This window comes from Myodes glareolus, chromosome 14 (assembly GCF_982192425.1).
Source record: "Myodes glareolus chromosome 14, mMyoGla1.1, whole genome shotgun sequence".
In the NCBI taxonomy this organism is placed as follows: domain Eukaryota; kingdom Metazoa; phylum Chordata; class Mammalia; order Rodentia; family Cricetidae; genus Myodes; species Myodes glareolus.
This window is the reverse complement of record NC_142039.1, coordinates 47,845,918-47,863,689: the sequence shown is the minus strand read 5'-3', so window position 1 is coordinate 47,863,689 and position 17,772 is coordinate 47,845,918. Positions and strand designations below refer to the sequence as shown.

The following is a 17,772-nucleotide window of genomic DNA, read 5'->3' as shown; positions in this document are numbered from 1 at the left end:
AGCTCACTGGCTGAACTGCACAGGCTCTGGTAGCCAGACAGTCTGAAGAGTCTGAGAGAGGTTCGCTCGGGCGTGAGGAGAGGGCAGGCTACCCAGGCCTCGCTTCTCTTCCAGGTGACAGGATGAATTCTGTCTTTTAGGTTTGGTTTACAGCTTTAAGTGACAGGTACAGAGAATCTAGGAAAGCCGTCTGACTTAGTCAGCAGCAGCACTGGCTTCTGTGTGAAGAAGAGAGATCAGGACCACCCACTGGCTTTGACTTCTACAAAACACACCATTAGACAAGTTGCAAACATGGCACAGAGCAGCTCTGTCATTGCTACATTAATGAGCATGGCCTCAACTTAAACTTTACACTTCGTGTAACAGGAAATTGTGACCTGAGGGGAAGTCTAGGCCAGGCACCTTTTGTAAATGTCTCTTAGGCCGTGGAGACCCTGTAGCTCTTTGCTCTGTCACCGTTCCTAGTTAGAGTCCACCTGCCTTTGCTTGGGGAAAGCACACAGCGCTGGGCTCTGTGGCCAACTCAGAGGACTGCTGTGTGGAGAAAGTGCCTGGACCAGCAGTAGTCATGAAGTCTGACTGAGCTTGGGAGAAAACGGGGCAAACCAGTCTTCCCAAATGTGTGACCCCAATTCAGACCCTGGCATGTGGCAGGCGAGCGCAGAACAGTGACCCACAACACAGAATACCCTGCTTCCATTCCCTGCTTTGTTTTGTTTTGGAATTCATTCTAAGACCTTTTAGTTTCTATAAAATAAAAGAATAAATAATAGTCACCACTATCCTTAATACATGAAACATGTTGCAAAAGGCTAGTGCATTTGAACACTGAGAACAACCAGTGATTGATTGTTGGAGCTAAATGCTGTTGTGTGTCAGGGCTTGTGTGCCTGTAGTGTCAGTACTCGGGAGTAAACAGATTGCAGGGTCTAGGACAGGATGGTTCAGCAGTTAAAATACCTGCCATGGAAGAGCTGGTCTAAGCTCTGTGTGCAGAGTCTATAGAAAGAGAGGGGAGAAGTCAGCTCTATGAGCTGTCCTCCGGCCTGCTGTGTCTTCATGTGCCCACCCATACCACATTCTCTTTCACTCAGAATGATGATAGATAATTGTTTTGTTTAAATATCTGGAGTAATCTACATTATAAACTGAGAGTCTGTCTCAAAATTTTTTAAAAAAAAAGCAGTCAGTGAGATGACTCAGTTAGGTAAAGGCAATTGGCACTGGATGCTGCAAGCCTTGTGACCTGAGTTCAATCCATGGCAACCTCGTATAGGTAGGAGAGAACTGACTCCACAGAGTTGTCTCTCATTTCCACATGTGTACCGTGGCATGCATGCCACCCCCCAACACAGACAATAATAATAAATAAAGTGAGACGAAAATTTTAATGAGCAGAGTAAAAGAAAGCCGTGTCCCTGGAACCGTCCTACGCTGTGTGCTTGCTGACAGTCATAGAACTGAAAACAAAAAGTCAGTTTTAGTTTTTCTTAATTGTTAGAGTAATTATTAGAGAGTGGGCCTAAGCGTTATCCTGTTCTAGGAAGGACTCTAGAGGAGTATCAAGAGAATAACTGAAGAAAAACATAGACTTGTATGTTATTGTATTCTTTGAGCAGCCCCTTTCTTTTTGGTTGAGATATTTCTGTTATTGATTAAGATCCCATAGACTTCAAAACACAGCATGGTAGTCAGACCTGGGCCACCAGCTCTCTACATATTTGCTGAGTTGCTAAGCTAGCGTGATGACTGTTCTTCATTGTCAACTTGACAGCCGGGGAAAGCGGGACCTCTGTTGAGTAATTGCCTCTACCACATTGGCCTGTGGCCTGCCTGAGAGGCATTTTCTTGATTGCTAATTGATGTCCACTGTGCACTGTACCAGCCCTAGGCAGGTGGACCAACCTGTGTAAGAAAGGTGGCTTACTGCAGACCTGATATCAAACCAGTACACAACATCTCTCTGTGGTTTCTTCTCCAAACTCCTCCTTGAGTGTCTGCCTTGGTTCCCCAGATGAGGATGGACCTGTAACCTGTAATCAAGATTAATCTCTCCAAGTTACTTTTGGCCATGGTGTTACTTCACAGCACCAGAAAAGCAAACTAAGACAACCCCTTTTTTGAGTTAGAGTTACTATTGCTATGATGAAACACATGGTTATGAGCAATGTGGGGGAAAGGTTTATTTGTCATATAATTTTACATCATTGTTCATCATTGAAATCAGGGCAGAAACTCATGTGGAGTAGGAACCTGGTGGCAGGAACTGATTCAGAAGCCATGGAACGGTGCTGCTTACTTGTGCTCCTTCCTAATGGCTTGCTCAGTCTTCTTTCTTACTGAACCCAGGACCACCAGCCCAGGGATGGCACACCCACAGTGGACAGGGCCTTCCTCCATCAATCAGTAACTGAGAAAATGTCTTACAGGCTTGCCTACTTATGACAGCATTTTCACACTGAGGTTCCTTCCTCTCATGACTATAGTTTGTGTCCAGTTGGCATACACAGACTTTTACTGTCAGAATGTTAAGCTCTCTCCTCCCTTTAGGTTACTAGAAGAGCTACTCAACAAGTTCAAGAGCAGTATGCACTTGCAGCTCGCCTGTTTCCAAGCTGCATCTCCGACCATGATGAAAACATAGCTGCCTGTGGAGGAAGAGCATCCAGAGACAGCAAGTGTGAGACCATCCTCTTCCTGTGCCAGAGGGCTAGCCCATGTCCAAGACTGCATTTAACTTCTCTCTTTTCCCCAGTATGGTGGCACAAAAAGGTGTTGGTGGGTATTTAGTTTCAACCTATTTAAACCCTGTCTTAAATGTGCATAAACAGTTTTTGTTGTTATTAGCTTTGGTCCTATAAGGCTACATAGCATACTCTTCTAAATGTTTTTTTCTTGGCTAAATGTTGTATGGTGTGAGCTTCAGGGGACTTCTCTAGAGTGTTCTGGATTGGCCCGTGGTGTAAATGAATGCAGTTCTAAGCACCCCTTTACCGCCTCAGTGTTGGCAGTCTCCAGTCCAGGCGAGGTATTCGAGAAGAGATTTAAAGTCACGGCTTTGGAGCTGTGCCCAGAACCTAAAAATCGTTTCATACAACTCGCTCTAAGGTTCCTAGGTTTGGTTTGTTTTCTTTTAGAAAAATATACAATCTACATATAAAAATGTTAAATTTTGGATAATTTGTGACGCAGGTGTCCATAAATGATCTGAATTTTCTAGTCTGACTTTAATTTTCCCAGTGCTACACACTGAAGTTTCTGGTTGTCACTCACACTGAAGTTGACCTGTCAGTGTGCACTAGTGTGGTGAGGGCTCACAAGGGCCTGCACATAGAGGCCCTGTCACACCCACAGGCAGCTCCTAGGGAAGGCGGCACTCCCTCCCCTCCCCTCCAGCAGGCCACTCCTCTCTGCTACTTCCCACCCTTTGGAGTGTCTTGCTCCCTAGCTGGACACTGCTCTGGCATAGGCTGTGTTTTGTAAAGATCTGAGGTGCTCTGGGGTCACCAAGCACTGAGCCGTGACTCACTGCTGTCTGGCCTGCACAGTAGATTCGGGTCACTGTGACCTGCAAGCGGCTCTTTGACCTCACTCCATCTTACCCTTGGCTTCAGTTGTGCTTCACTTTTCAAAATGACGTAGGGATAGTGTAGACGGCTCTCTTTGAGAAGACAGAAGTCATCGTCATTCTTAGTTCACGTAATTCAGAGCACAGTGTGCACACAATATGGAGGATTGAGGTTAGTGAGTGTCTGTCACAGTAACTGGAAATACAGACTTAATCATTCGCATGTGTGTTGGTAAGGCTGATAAGTGTGCACAGCGGTGTCTCTCGGAACACCAGTATTATAGGTAACATAACCAAACTCAATCCCAAAGCGGAAGTCTGGAATGATTTGTTATTTTAAATACTTAATAAATTCAGATCTCAAATCTAAGTGTCTTTTCTTCAGCATTTTTATTAACTCTGTAATTGTTTATATTTCTAATTTTAATATTCAAGATAAATAGGTTTGTGTCTTCATTTATCAAGTGTCTTGTTAATTTCATTGGGAGTGACCGTGGACACTAAGTGACTCTATCCCAGACACTGGTTAGGACTAGGACTGCCTTAGGCAGTCCTGACTCTAAGTCCTGAGACTCTAAGGCAGGGAGGTGGCTGGAGACCCGCACTTGCACTTACAACCTTCTGGTTTCCTGGCCCTGAGCTTCACCACAGCCCACTTCTTCCTCCCAGTCCAGCAGAGTTTTTGTCGTCCTTCCACTGGGGCCACAGCTCAGAGCATGTGAGCACTGGTGGCACAGAGAGTGGAGAAGAGTGGTATAAAAACCCCATACCCAAATGAGGGAGCTCAGAGACAGCTTCCAACAAGTCCGGGGGGACTTCTTGGAAGAAGGGGATTTCGAAAGGGTGAGTTACAGATGAGTGTGACTTTAGTGGTGAGGAGAGGCACAGCAACAAGACGAGTTAGGAGACAGCGAGAGGCAGCCAGGCTTTGTGACAGGCGACTTGTTCTTCCTTAGGGAGCATCTGGCTTTAGCAAGTCCCCGCCAGTGTGGCTCCACATGGCTTCATGAGAGTACCACATTGGCCTCACCTTGAGGACTAAAAGGGCTCCTCGAAATAATTTGGTTTTTCTAAGACTTTCTATATCAATGTACCATGAAAGTGGCATGTTCCAGAAATGATGTGGGCATTGCGAAACAAGCACCACTGGCAGGCACAGCTCACTGTCTCACCTTGTGCTTCTGTCAGCCTGGCGTGCAGCTCCTTAAAGAAAGTGCATGGAGTATGGTGCATTATGTTCTGGTTTGAGTACAAAGTAATGGTGTGTGTTTCTGTTTGAATGTCTGCTGTAGAGTGGTATGCTCTTAGTTGTGGAAGAGCGCAGTGTTTTTAAGTTTCTACTGCTTTAAAATAAAAATTAGTAGAACATGTTTTTTTGGGTTTTTTTTATGTACATTGGTGTTTTGTCGTGGGTACCTGGTCCCCTGGAACTGGAGTTACAGACAGTTGTGAGCTGCAATGCAGATGCTGGAAATTGAACCCAGGGCCTCTGGAAGAGCAGTTAGTGCTCTTAACCACTGAGCCAACTCTCCAGCCCTGGATATGATTTTTTTAAGTCTGTCCTTTTGCTTCCTCCAAGTTTCCTCAATGTCTGTTATGATGTCTCCCTTTTCATCTTTAATTTTGTTAATTAGCTAGAACTTTGTCCATCTTGTTAATTTTTTCAAAGAACCAACTCTGTTTTCTTTTTTTCATTAATTTGAGCCCTGATTTTTTGATACCTCTCCCTAATACTGTTTTGTGTGTGGTGTTTGTTCTTGTTTTTCCAGGGCCTTCATTTAAGAGCTCTAACTTTTTAATTTTTTAGGACTGTAAGTCTTCCTCTTAGGTCTGCCTTCATTGTGTCTCATGGATTTTTGGATGTTCTATTTTCATTTTCATTAAATTGTAGGGATTTTTAAATGTCCTCCTTGATTTCTCTTGTTCTGGTTACCATCCAGTACTGTGCTGCTTAGTTTCCATGAGTTTGTGAGCTTTCTGTAGCTTCTGTTGTTTTCGAGATCTCGTTTTATTCCATACTGGTCAGATAGAATACAGGATATGATTTCGATTTTCCTAAATTTATTGAGACTTTTTGTCCTAATATCTGGTCAGTTTTAGAGAAAATTCCATGGGCTGCTAAGAAGAATGTGTATTCTTTAGTGTTTGGGTGGAATAGTCTATAGACATCTGTTAGGTCCATTTGATTTATAATGTTATTTCACTTCAATATTTCTGTTTAGTTTTTGTTCAGATGACCTCATCCAGATATAGTGAGGGTGAAGTATCGAGTCACCCACTGTCACTGTGTTGGGGTTATTCTGGGGGTTTTAGGTCTAATAGTATTTCTTTTATGAAATTGGTTGTACTTGTATTTTGTAGGTGTGCTACTCTGCTTTCTCCTGCTATAAGCATGATTAAAAGGTTTCTTTCATGTTACAGGTCACACACAGTCCTGCGCCAGAGAAAGGCAGGGTAGGAAATCAAGGCAGAAACCTAGAGGCAGGAACTCTGCTTACTGGCTTATTCCTCATGGCTTGCTTTTTGTATTTTCTGTGCATCCTCTGTTCTCACTCTCTGAGAAACTACCTCCATCCCGAATATTCAGATGTCTTTGTGGTGCATTTACAACTGTGTCTTTCTGGAAAGTTTCTGACAACTTGGCAAGCAGGTCCCTGTGTGTAGTGAGTTGAGAAAGCCTCCAGCTAGGACCTCTTGCCACAGGCATCATCCTGAATTCACCCTCACTCCTCTTCTCTGGTGGATCAGCCACTTGGTGTCAGCTTGGTTTGCTGCCTCACTTGGTAGGACCGTCCTCTGGTAACTTCTGTGGAAGGAATACATTGAAAGTCAAAATTCTGAGGCCTTCATATCTGAAGAAAATCTGTATTGGTTGCTTGGATGCCAAATGCTTGACTGGAAATCATTTGCCCTCAGCATTAAGAAGTCTCTGCCCAGCTGCCCTCCAGTATCTTCTACGTCTCTGCTTTACAGAGTCTCCTTGGCCTTGTTTCTGAAGTCCGTGATGCCTTTCTGGGTTGATGCTCTTTTGTTCCTACTAGGGAATACAGTGTTGCAAATTCTGAGAAATTTCCTTGAATGGTTTCTATAAATCTTCAACAGTCCTAGATGGTTGATTAATTCGGTTGGTTGTTTTCTTTTATTCTCAGTATCTGGATCCCCTAACTGTGTCCTTTAAATGTAAAAATCTTCTTGTTTTCTGTGTTTATTCTGCTTTGTGAGAATTGTTTAACTTAAGCTCTTTGTCCTCTGACTATTCTCTTAGGACCTACTTATTTATTTCCCTGGAAATAATCGTCATACTCTGGTGAGGGGGTTCTTTTTATTTGTTTTCATCCGACTGTCCATTGAAATGGTCGCTGTGGGTATGTATGATATTTAAGAGTAGGGGGTCTCTAAAGCTGATTGAGGTTGTGATTCTTATAGTGGGCAGGGCCACTCAACTGGCACATCAGTCATACTGGGGTGGGCATTCAGTAGGAAATCTCTAGTATTGTCATATTTGGGTCATTCCTCTGGGGCTGATCAGATTACAAGGGAAAGATATTAGAGTTTCACGTGAGGGAGCCCCTGGGAGCCAAGTGAGGAGGAAGTTTGAGGTCATTTTTTTATAAGCAATAGCCTGCTTGCAATGGCATTCCTGAGTCCTCTGCATCTCCTGCTCCTCTGGGGCAGAGGGTCAAGATGTTTTCCCAGTTGTATGGGCAAGAGGCAGGCCCGGGGTTACCAGGCTGTTTACTCAGTGCCCTCAGAAGATCACTGGGGTTTGACCCTAACTTAATCCTCACTTCTAATTCTATAATAGGAATCTTGCAGTGAGAATTTCAAATTTGATACCTTTTGCTTGAAACGCTGCCAGTCTGCAGCCTAACTTCTCCAGATACTGAATCAGCACACAGGCACATGTTCAGTATAATTGCTCCCCATCCCCAAACCCTGTGTCATTTGCGATTTGGTGACCCTGAGCCTGGTGTATTACTCATCTATATGCAGCAGAAAATTCAGGTTAAATTTGATTATAACAATGATGTTCATGTGTATGCTGCTTTGCTTTTTCCTGGGATATGAAAGACTATTAATGGAAGGCAGGCCATGGGCCTTCTAGTCCTATGAATTCACCCTCTCTGTCCCTGGTCACCAGTGGTATCACCAAATCAGGATTAGTCTGCAGGAAATAATCTTTTGTAATTAGTTAGAAACAAGGCTTAGACGCACCACAGAAGTAGTCTACTTAACACTACAGGAAATTCAAGACAGAGAAACATCCTGGTGGCCACTCAACATAGTCTGCATTGCTGGAAATGAAAGCAGACAACCACATGAATTCAAGAAGGGAATACAGAGAAAATTAAAGAATATGAAGGAGGGTGAGACCAGAGAGAGCCTATGCAATAGTAGGTACTTCCAAGATCCAGTGGCATTTTGTGGACACAGTTTGGACTTTGAATATTTCAAACCAAGAAATCTTCACTAATAATTAAGATGTGTTAAATGCTACCTAAGGAGTTGGCTCAGCGGTGGAGTGCATAGCTGCTCTTCCAGAAGACCAGGGTTCAAGTTCTCAGCACCCACACTGCAACTCACAATTGACTGTGGTACAAGTCCCGGTGGGTGGGGTGTCTGATGCCCTCTCCTGACCTCCATGGCCACTGCCTGCATGTGGTGTATAGACATACATTCAGGCAAACACTCAAATACACATAAAATATAAATTAAATCTGTGGGCAGCATTGACAGTAAGGAAGGTCTTGTTAACATTTTATGTGTGTGATTATGGGTTTTAAGTCATTGTTAAAAATAAGTAAATTAACAAATAAAACAGCCTAGAACCCAGAGATACCCAGAGATAGACCTACATGAATACTGCCACGTGATCTCAGTATACAAAAGAGCAATGGCGTATACAGTGAGGAAGTCTTTAAAACAAATGATGCTGAAAAAACTGAATATCAAACTGCAAACAGTGAATGTAGACTTCTTAGTCCTCACAAAAGCGGATTCAAGTGGATTGTACATCAAAATTTAACATAAAACTAGAAAGCTCCTGGGAAATAACAAAAATGAGATGAGTTTGGGATCAGAACTTTTTAGGGACAGCAGATACTTAAAACTGCCCAAACTTGCAAGCAGCCGGTATGACCTATAGGTAGCTGAATAACTAAATGGTCCAACCAGACAACGTAGGAACATTCAGGAGTAAGAGACGTATATCAAGCTTTGCAAAGATGGGGCAGAACCCCAAATGCATACATTGACAAGCCAATCTGAGAAGGCTGTATACTTGTGATTCCAACTAGTGACATTCTAGAAAGGAAACACTGTGAAGTTCTCAAGCAAATTGGTGTTTTCCAGGACCAGAGGGGAGGAAGAAGTGAGTAGACAGCAGGGTTTTTAAGGCAGTGGAACGATCTTGTGTGCTATGCTAATGCAGTGATAGATATCATCCTTTTACTTCTCTCGAACCCTGGAGAAAGCGCAGTACCTGACCTGAATGCTGTGCTTCTGGGTGGATGATAGTGAGGTGTCAATAGAGAGTCATTGCAGCGAATGTACTATATGGCAGGTAATGTTTCTTAGGCAGAACTAAGGGTCTGAAAGGCCAGTGTATGTGGGAACTCTGTATATTTCCCATTCAGTTTTGATGTGAACCTAAAACATCTTCTGGAGAAGGAAAGTGCTGGAAAAGAGAGATAGTGGAAAACCCTCTTTTTCCTGGCTCCACACTCAGAGATAGATTCAGCCAACTGCAGACTGGAAGTATTCACAAGGAAACCCCTAGGAGGTTTCAAAAACAAAACTTGAATTTGATGTACACTAAGCCCTATGTTAAGTGCACACAGAGAGTGTTTCAGTTCCCTGCTGTCCTGTTGCTGCTTCTGCTGCCCGTGTCCCCACAGCTCTTCCGTGAGCTTCATCTAAACTTGGACTTCCTGATACTAGGCCGTGATGGTCACTTCCGGACTCCTTTCTTCTCATCATTCCCTAAATAATGCAGGGGACAACTAATTCTAAGACACTGCTATAGGATCAGGTTTTACATGTACTTTGAAGATGATTCAAGAACACAGGATGCATGTAGGTTATATGCAAATGCCATGTCACTTTATATAAGGGACTTGGACACCTGTGAATTTGAATGCCCTTGGAGGTCCTGGAACTAACACCGCAAGGAGTCCCAGGGGACCGCTGTGCATATGATGTCTTTAGCCTTTAAATGTCTAGGGTTTGCTGCTAAAACACAGGTGGGTGAAGACAGAGTAGACTATAGGTAAGGGAAGGGTGAGCACGACATGTCAGGTAAGAATGAGTAGCCCAGAGCCAGTCATTGTGGAGTCTTGAGTCACATGTTATAGTACCTCTCTCTGAGAAATTCAGATTACACGTTTAGACTATTCTAAAGGATAATCAGTTAAACAAGGGCCAGTAACTAGAATCAAATATTATCATAACTGGAAAAGGTGATGGTAAGGCCCCTGGATATTGGGCACCAGCAGGAGGCAAAGGGGTGTGGAACTGTGTCTATGCACCTAGCAGATGTAGGCCAGTGGCTTACGTTGTTTGCTCTTTGTTGTCAGGTTGACAGGGTTTGGCATCACCTTGGAGACACCTCTGTACATATCTTTGAGGGGATTCTAGGAAGGTTTAACTGAGGAGGAAGGACTCCCTGTGGATGTGGGTGGCACCATCCTCTCTGCTGAGATCCCAGACTGAATAAAAAAGAGAAAAGAAAAAAGTTAGTTAAACACCAGATTTGCCTCTGTTTCTTGACTCTGGACGCAAGGTGACCGGCCACTTCATCCTCTTATTGTTTTGCCTGATGTGATGGAATGGAGCCAAAATAAACCTTTCTTCCCTGAAGTCACTTACCAAGGATCTGGTCACAGCAACAAGAAAGGTGACTAATGCAGGTGTGTTTCTTAGAGCGAATGTTCATTGATCACTGTATGAGAAATCATGTCTGTGGTCTTGGGTTAGCAGATGAGACATTTGTTCCCTTCCATGTTATTATCAGTAACCTGTACAAGCAAGCACCAGAAAAGAAATCTCCTTACAAGACATAGCTTTGTATAAAGAAAAGTAATAACCCTTCCATTTGGCTGCCACGAACACTGGCGTATTCATTCATTTATTCGTTCGTTCAACAACCCTGAAGTCAAGCCCAGGGTCTCATATATGCTAGGCAAATGCTCCATCACCAAGTTACATAACCAAATCAGGATTAGCATTTTAATGAATATTGTTAGAGTCAGAGTAAAACTTAATAAATCAGTTTAGAGAGAGCTACATTGTGACTCTCTTTGTTGGATAAAATCACATACCTTTGACATTCTGTGGGATGACAACCATAAACTCTGACTGTCACACATGAAAAACTACCCAAAGACAGAAATAAATAGAGTACCCACACTAGCAGAAACCCAGTGTCTTAGTTTTTTTTATTGTTGTGAGGAGACACTGTGACCATAGCAACCTTTAATTGGGGGGTCTCATTTACAGTTTTGAGATTCAGTCCATTATCAGCATGTTGGGGAGCATGACAGGCTGTAGACAGACATGGTGTTGGAGCTGAGAGTGCTACATCTTCCAGGCAACAGGAAGTCAGCTGACAATCACACTGAGAAAAGCTTGAGCAAAAGAGACCTCAAAGCCCACCCCCACAGTGACACTTCCTCCAACAAGGCCACACCTCCACTGCTCCTTTTGGAGGCCATTTTCTTTCAAACCACCATACCCAAATATGCAGAGAGGCCTCCCTTTGTAGTGAGGGGCTGTGGGCAGGCCTGCTTTTCGCCTCACCCGGCTCCCGCACGGCTAGCTTAGTCCCAGAAATAACAACACACAAATTGTATCCATTTAAGCACTGCCTGGCCCATTATCTCTAGATAATTATCTTGATATTAACCCATTTCTAATAATCTGTGTAGCACCACGAGGTGGTGGCTTACTGGAAAAGATTCAGCATGTCTGACCTGGTGGCTGGCTCCATGGCTTCTGCCTCATAGCCCTCTTTCCAGCATTCTGTTCTGTTTACTCCGCCTACCTAATTTTCTGTCCTATCAAGGGGCCAAGGCAGTCTCTTTATTGACCAATGAAAATAACACAATAGACAGATAACCCTCCTCCATCATCCCTTCGCATGGCTTTTAGTCTGCAACCACTGCAATGGACCCATTGCTACAGGTGTCAGGGGAAAACCGCTCTTTCCGATCCCTGGGTTCAGAAAACTGAATCCAGAAAATAGCTGCTACTGGAGAGAGGTGGAAGGTGGTTTTCAGAAAAGGGAAAAGATCTCTGGAGTCAATTACAATTTCTGGAGACCTGTAAGAATGCCTGCATGCAGCAGATTCAGAACAGGTTAGCTGAAGACAAGGGCTGTAATTGAGATGAAAAGCAGCATCCAAGGAAAAAAAGCAGGAACCAGACCGACCATTACTGGCCATTCAGAGTGTCAAGGACAGACTGCAAAATCTCCTGAGTTGTGCAGAACAAAAGAAAAATTTAGAATACATTTTAAAAACCATCAGAAGTCAACTGATGAGGACCCCAAAATGATCCAGATGTTGGAACTACCAGGACATTTTTAAAGTTACTTTTATTTTCGAGATTATAATATAATACATAGTTTCCCCTTCCCCTTTCCTCCCTGAAGACCCTCCCAAATACCCTTCCTTTGTTTTCTTTCAAATTTGTGACCTCCTTTTTTAGCAGTTGTTGTTACATGCACATGTGTATACATATTTATTCCTGAACAAAGAAATACCACCTGCTCAGCCTGCGTAATGTTCCTTGTGTGTATGGTTTCAGGGATGACCATATGGGTAACTGGTTGGTGTTTAGAAGAGGTATTTCAACTGTCCACAATGAAGCAAAGTAAAATATTCTAGCATCAGTTAATGGGAAATCTCAGCAGAAAGAAAGATGATGACAATTTTGAAACTGAAAAATAGTTTATGAAATAGAACAGTTTGTATGGAGTTAAGTAGTTGGAGAACCCCCATCCTCTGGTCATAATGTGGCAACTGTTTCTCTTGAAACGGTCAGCAACTGTGATTACTCAAAGGCGACCTGCACAAAACTGTCTCCATTAACTTTCCATCACGGCCAAGGGACGGGGCTCCAAGCCACGCCCCTCACTGCTATGGCTACATAGGCAGTTCACTGTTGCTGGAAAGGATTTTTGCTTCAGTGGGATAACTATTCATGCGTTACTGTGAAGAGCCCTAATCAAGCTCACTGTTTCGCCAAGCTAGACGTGAGCTGAATTCTTTCTTTGGTCTGTGGTTAATGACCTGAGGTGAACAGATATTTGTTCATCTTCCTAGAAAGAGTTCTCCACAAAACTTGGCACTTATGTGTGAGACATGACAATACTAAGCCTGAGTTTGGGAGCAGGGGCACCTCTGCTGTGGGTAGTGAGATGTGTAACAGAAGCTAAGTTATGTGCGGCGGAGCCTCTGCAGGGGCGATCCCAGCATGGCCATTCCTGGTGTGCCAGGGAGCATGCCTTCTGACTGCGGTGGCCATTCTGTTGACCCAACTGTGGGTGGAAAGACAAGCAGTTAAGGCTGCTCTGTCTGAAGGGCAAGTGTCCATGCTGGGAATCCTAGGCTGGCAGGCTACTTCTATGTAGGGTGGGGTAGCAAGACTTCTTGATGATTGGGGGGGGTCCCCCAAACTGCAGATTGGAGACTCTACTGACACTTTAAGGTTGTAAACAGGGCGTGACTTCTGTCCTGAGCCCTTTCTATGGGCAATAAAATGTGCAACCGAGGCTCAGCTGTGTTCCCCAAAAGAACTCCCTCAAAGAGGGGGGGATTACAATGAGAAAAAGACATACAGGTACAGTCTTTGGCATTAGCTTCTTAACTGATAGGGAAAATAAAAAGTAAAAAGAACGAGATGAGATGCTGGCTTGCCATTTCTCATAGCTGTGGTGGGAGGGAGGCTAGGGCACGAAAGGGATGCAATCCAAATTAAATGTGTGCTGAATAACCCCTCCTGAGAGCCAACCCTTGGGACACCTGGGAAGAACCGGCCGCGAAGACAAGGTGAGACTGGAGTGTGATACGAGGTCCCTTCCTGATTGACCTTCAGTACAGAGGGAGAGAAAATCTGTGGTACACCTGACAGAGGGGTGCATCAATAATGGCCCGGGAAACTGACAATGGGGAAATAGTGTAACATGAGGGGGCCTGTTTGTTTGTGTTTTCTGTCCTGCCCAGCCCCCCCTGTTTAGTCCCAAAGTAAAATCACACAAGAGATCTCTATAAGTTATAATGCTGATTGGCCTGTTAGGTCAGGCTACTTATTAGCTCTCACATCTTGATTAACCCATTTTTTCTGATCTATTTTAGCCATGTGGCTCAGTACCTTTTTCAGTGGGGCAGCTCACATCCTGCTGCTTTGGTGGTCTGGGAAGGAGTGGGAGGAATTAACTTCCTTCTCCCCAGAATTCTCCTGCTCTCTTTGCATCATTTCCACTTCCTGTCTGGTTTTCCCACCTACACCTCCTGCCTGGCCAATCAGCGTTTACTCAAAACATAATTGACAGAAAACAGACAATTCTCCCACACCAAAATAGTCCCTAGCTATTCTAGAACTCACCAACCAGGCTGGCCTGGAACCATAGAGATCCTTCTGCCCCTGACTCCAAAGTTCGGGGACTAAAGAAATATGCCACCACACCTGGCATGGATTGGGAAATACTCTTGAATAATGAGTGAGGGTCTCACAACCTAGTTCATGAAGCTATAGGGACAAGGAACAGATGGGATCAGTTGCAGCATTGTGGAGGCAAGAAACCAAGTAATGTAACTACCATCCCCCATGAAGACAAAGCCTACACATTTGAGGAAATAAGAGGAGAATTTTTGGCAGATTCATCAGCTCATCAACCCCTTTGGAGGGTTGAAGAATCCTTTCACAGGGCTTGCATATCAGATATGTATATCATAATTCATACCAGAAAAATTAATTAAGAAGAAATGAAAATAATTGTGTGGTTGGGGGGTCACCACAGCATGAAGAACTGTAGGAAAGGGTCGCAAAAGTAGAAAGGCTGAGATCCGCTGCCTTAGGGCCACTTTGTTATTGCCAGCTGAGATCCCATGAGTATCAAGGTCATTCATGATAAGAGAACTAAGAGTCAACATGTCACAAAAGACATTTGAAAGCAAAGTTACTTAGAAGTAAAAGCTACCACATAGATAAAAACAGTTTCCTAAGAAGAAGACAATTGCTTAATAGAACCCTGGTAGACAATTTTTAAACTTCTGAAATCTGCAATAAATATTTGTATTCGTGGATTTTTAACAAGATTTCCTCAGGATTGATGAGCTAAACTGGTTAAAAAAGAAAGAAAAAAAAAGAAAGAAAGAAAGAAAGAAAGAAAGAAAGAAAGAAAACCATCTAATTGGAAGAAAATTTGAACAGCAGTTAGCTAGCAGGCTCAATATATGGCAGAAGTTTTAGGCCCTTTAATGGCAGGTGACTACATGTCAGCCACACAGTGAGTCTTGAGGAAAGCAGTGAACTCTCCCACCATGGTGACGGCACTCTAGAGATTACTAACAGAAAGGAACCTGCAGCCTGCACATCTGGGGACTTCGGAACACACTCTGATCAGCACAGAAGCCAACAAAGAAACCTTCCAAAACTTAGAAAAATCAAGAACTGGGGTAGAAAGATGGCTCAGTGGTTAAGAGCACAGGCTGCTCTTCCATAGGACTTGGATTTTATTCCCAACACCTGCATGGTGGCTCACAACCAACCCTAACTCCAATTCCAGGAAATCTGATGCCCTCTTCTGACCTCCGTGGGCACCAGACATAAATGTAGTACAGATACGCATGCAGACAAAACACAGATACATACCAAATTAAATCTTACAAAAAAAAAAACAAGTCAAGCAACAACAGTAAATATGTTCTCATCAACATGTGTAAATCAGGTGGAAATGTGCACCTTTCAATAGCTTAGATGAAGGAGGAGGGGCTGATGAACATGCGCTGGGTGTCATACACAAAACTCTTAAACATAAAGGAACGGCTACAGAGAAAGTCGAGGGGGAAAGTCAAAGAAAGCAGTGAAAACAGAAGAAGCAGCAGCGATGGCCAAATGAAATATTTGAACAATATTTTAAAGGAGACTAGGGTCCAAAATTGGCCTGGTGGGCCAAAGTGGGGGAAGAAGAAGTTGAGACCAAATGTCTGGGATGAGGAAAGAAATGGTCCAGGAAGCGCTTCTTAAGAATGGCATTTCCCAATTAAGCCATCCTCATCAGAGCAGTCAGGACAAGGTTGGCAGGGCAGGAGGTACAGATGCCAGTGAGCCACCGCTCTCCCCGCCAGCTGTCTCCCAGCCCTCTTGCCATCCTAACAGAGCAGGAAAGTCAGCTGCTCCACCAGTGAGCCCCTCCCCCACACCCCTGCAAGCAGCCACCTAGAGCTTAATGCAGGTCCTCTTTGAAAGGGGTTCTTTTGAGAATGAGAAGCTGCTGTGTGGGATTTGTCTTTTTTTTTAAAGTTTATTATGCTGTGTTTGACAGTGCCGTGTCACAACAAGAAACCCTATTCTGTGGGAGCTGATGGGTAAGATATCATTTAGGTGACATTGTGAATAACAAGTGGCTCTTGGAAGATGTAGACTCCTAGCCAGAGCCTTAGAAAAATGGCGCCATGTGTAAGACTGAAACTACCTGCTTCTTCTCTCTCCTCGCACGCAGATGATGGCTTGGCCAGATGCATGCAACTGGATTCACATACTCCCTAACTCTTTGTATGGGTTAGCATCTCCACAGACACATGATGATGAAGAAAGCAGGGGTGGGGGGAAGGCGGAGGTAGGAGAACCTGGCTATTTCTCCTGCTTTATTTTTCAAGGGAAGGGGAGCTATCCAGAAATATGATCTAAGAATATGGACACCAAGCATTGGGATTATCCACTGTACACAAAGTCTTGGTTACTTGGAGAAGCCCCAGCCTCCATGTTCTTTGCTAACTCCCCAGGACTTCTGAGATGTGCCTAGCAGGGGACTTCAGCACCTACACTCTCCAGCCTCTGTGACATGTCACTTTAGGGTGTCCCCTGGTACCTTGCTGACATTAAGCCCTTGCTATCTGTCAAGCATTGTTCTAACTTGACACCAGGTCTACAGTGCCATCCCTGATTTACACATGGGGACTGAAGTACACTGAGGTCAAATGTCCTGCCCAAGGCCACAAGAAGAGTAAGGAAGGAACAAGGTCAGCATTTGAGGAGACTTTCTGCAGTGCCCAGTCACTTAGCAGCCGTCTGCTCTGGCTCGAAGTGACCTTAAGGAAGCAAAGCTTTGCTGAATTGGAAGCTGTCTCTCAAGAGTGGCGAAGGACCAGCTTAGAGCATGTATTTGGGCTTGGTGGAGTCCTGGTCAGAGTGAGAGGCAGCCCTAGGCAGGTGGATGAGTCCCTGGCTCCAGAGGTTTGAAGACAGACCACGTTTGCTCTGCTCATAAGGAGCGCAGAAGGTCCTGAAAAGACAGACATAGCTGCTGGGTTCCATACCAAGGAGCCCTCCTAAGAAACAAAGGGTCTGTTCTTGGTCCTTGGATTGGTTGCCATTGGCAAGTCTGTTATCCTAAAGGAAGAAAGCAATTTAACCAGAGTGTGATACTGCTGAAGACTCTGAAGTTATTTTCCCAGCTTTCAGAACTTTCTGTTGGAGTTTGAAGAAATTGTAGGTTCTACTTCGAGATGCTAGGGGCAACCATGGAGAGCGAGCGTGATTGTGCTTATGTGTCATGACTAGAGACATGGCTGGGGACAGAACTCCAGATGGCCCAGGCTGAAGGGGCAGCTCACAGGTGCAAGACTGTCTTACGTCAGCCTTTCACAAGCTAGCATCATCTGAGAGGAGGGAACCTCTGTCAAGAAAATGCCTCCATCCCTTCTCCCTCAACCTCAACCCCCATGCTCTCAATTTTCTGAAGAGGGCAGAAGGGGTGGAGAAGAGAGAAGGGAAGAGGGGAGGAGAACTTGAGGGAATGGGATGGTCAAGATGTAGGAAGGACAGAGACAGAGAACAAGGAAAGAGATATCTTGATTAAGGGAGCCTTTATGGGGCTAGCAAGAAACCTGGCACTAGAGGCATTCTCAGAAATCCACAAGAATGGCCCCAGCTAAGACCCTAAGCAATAGAGGAGAGGATGTCCAAACTGATCTTGC

The 17,772-nt window shown here is 44.2% G+C and overlaps 1 protein-coding gene across 1 annotated transcript in view; it reads left to right on the top strand.

Annotated features, from left to right (window-relative positions):
- Exoc2 (exocyst complex component 2) overlaps positions 1–4,031 on the top strand; it is a 170,053-nt gene extending 166,022 nt beyond the window's left edge. The window contains exon 28 of the mRNA XM_048428015.3: positions 2,554–4,031. Within this exon, the coding sequence (XP_048283972.1) occupies positions 2,554–2,647 (94 nt within the window). The 3' untranslated portion in view covers positions 2,648–4,031. The remainder of the gene's footprint in view (positions 1–2,553) is intronic.
- The last annotated feature ends 13,741 nt before the right edge of the window (positions 4,032–17,772 follow it).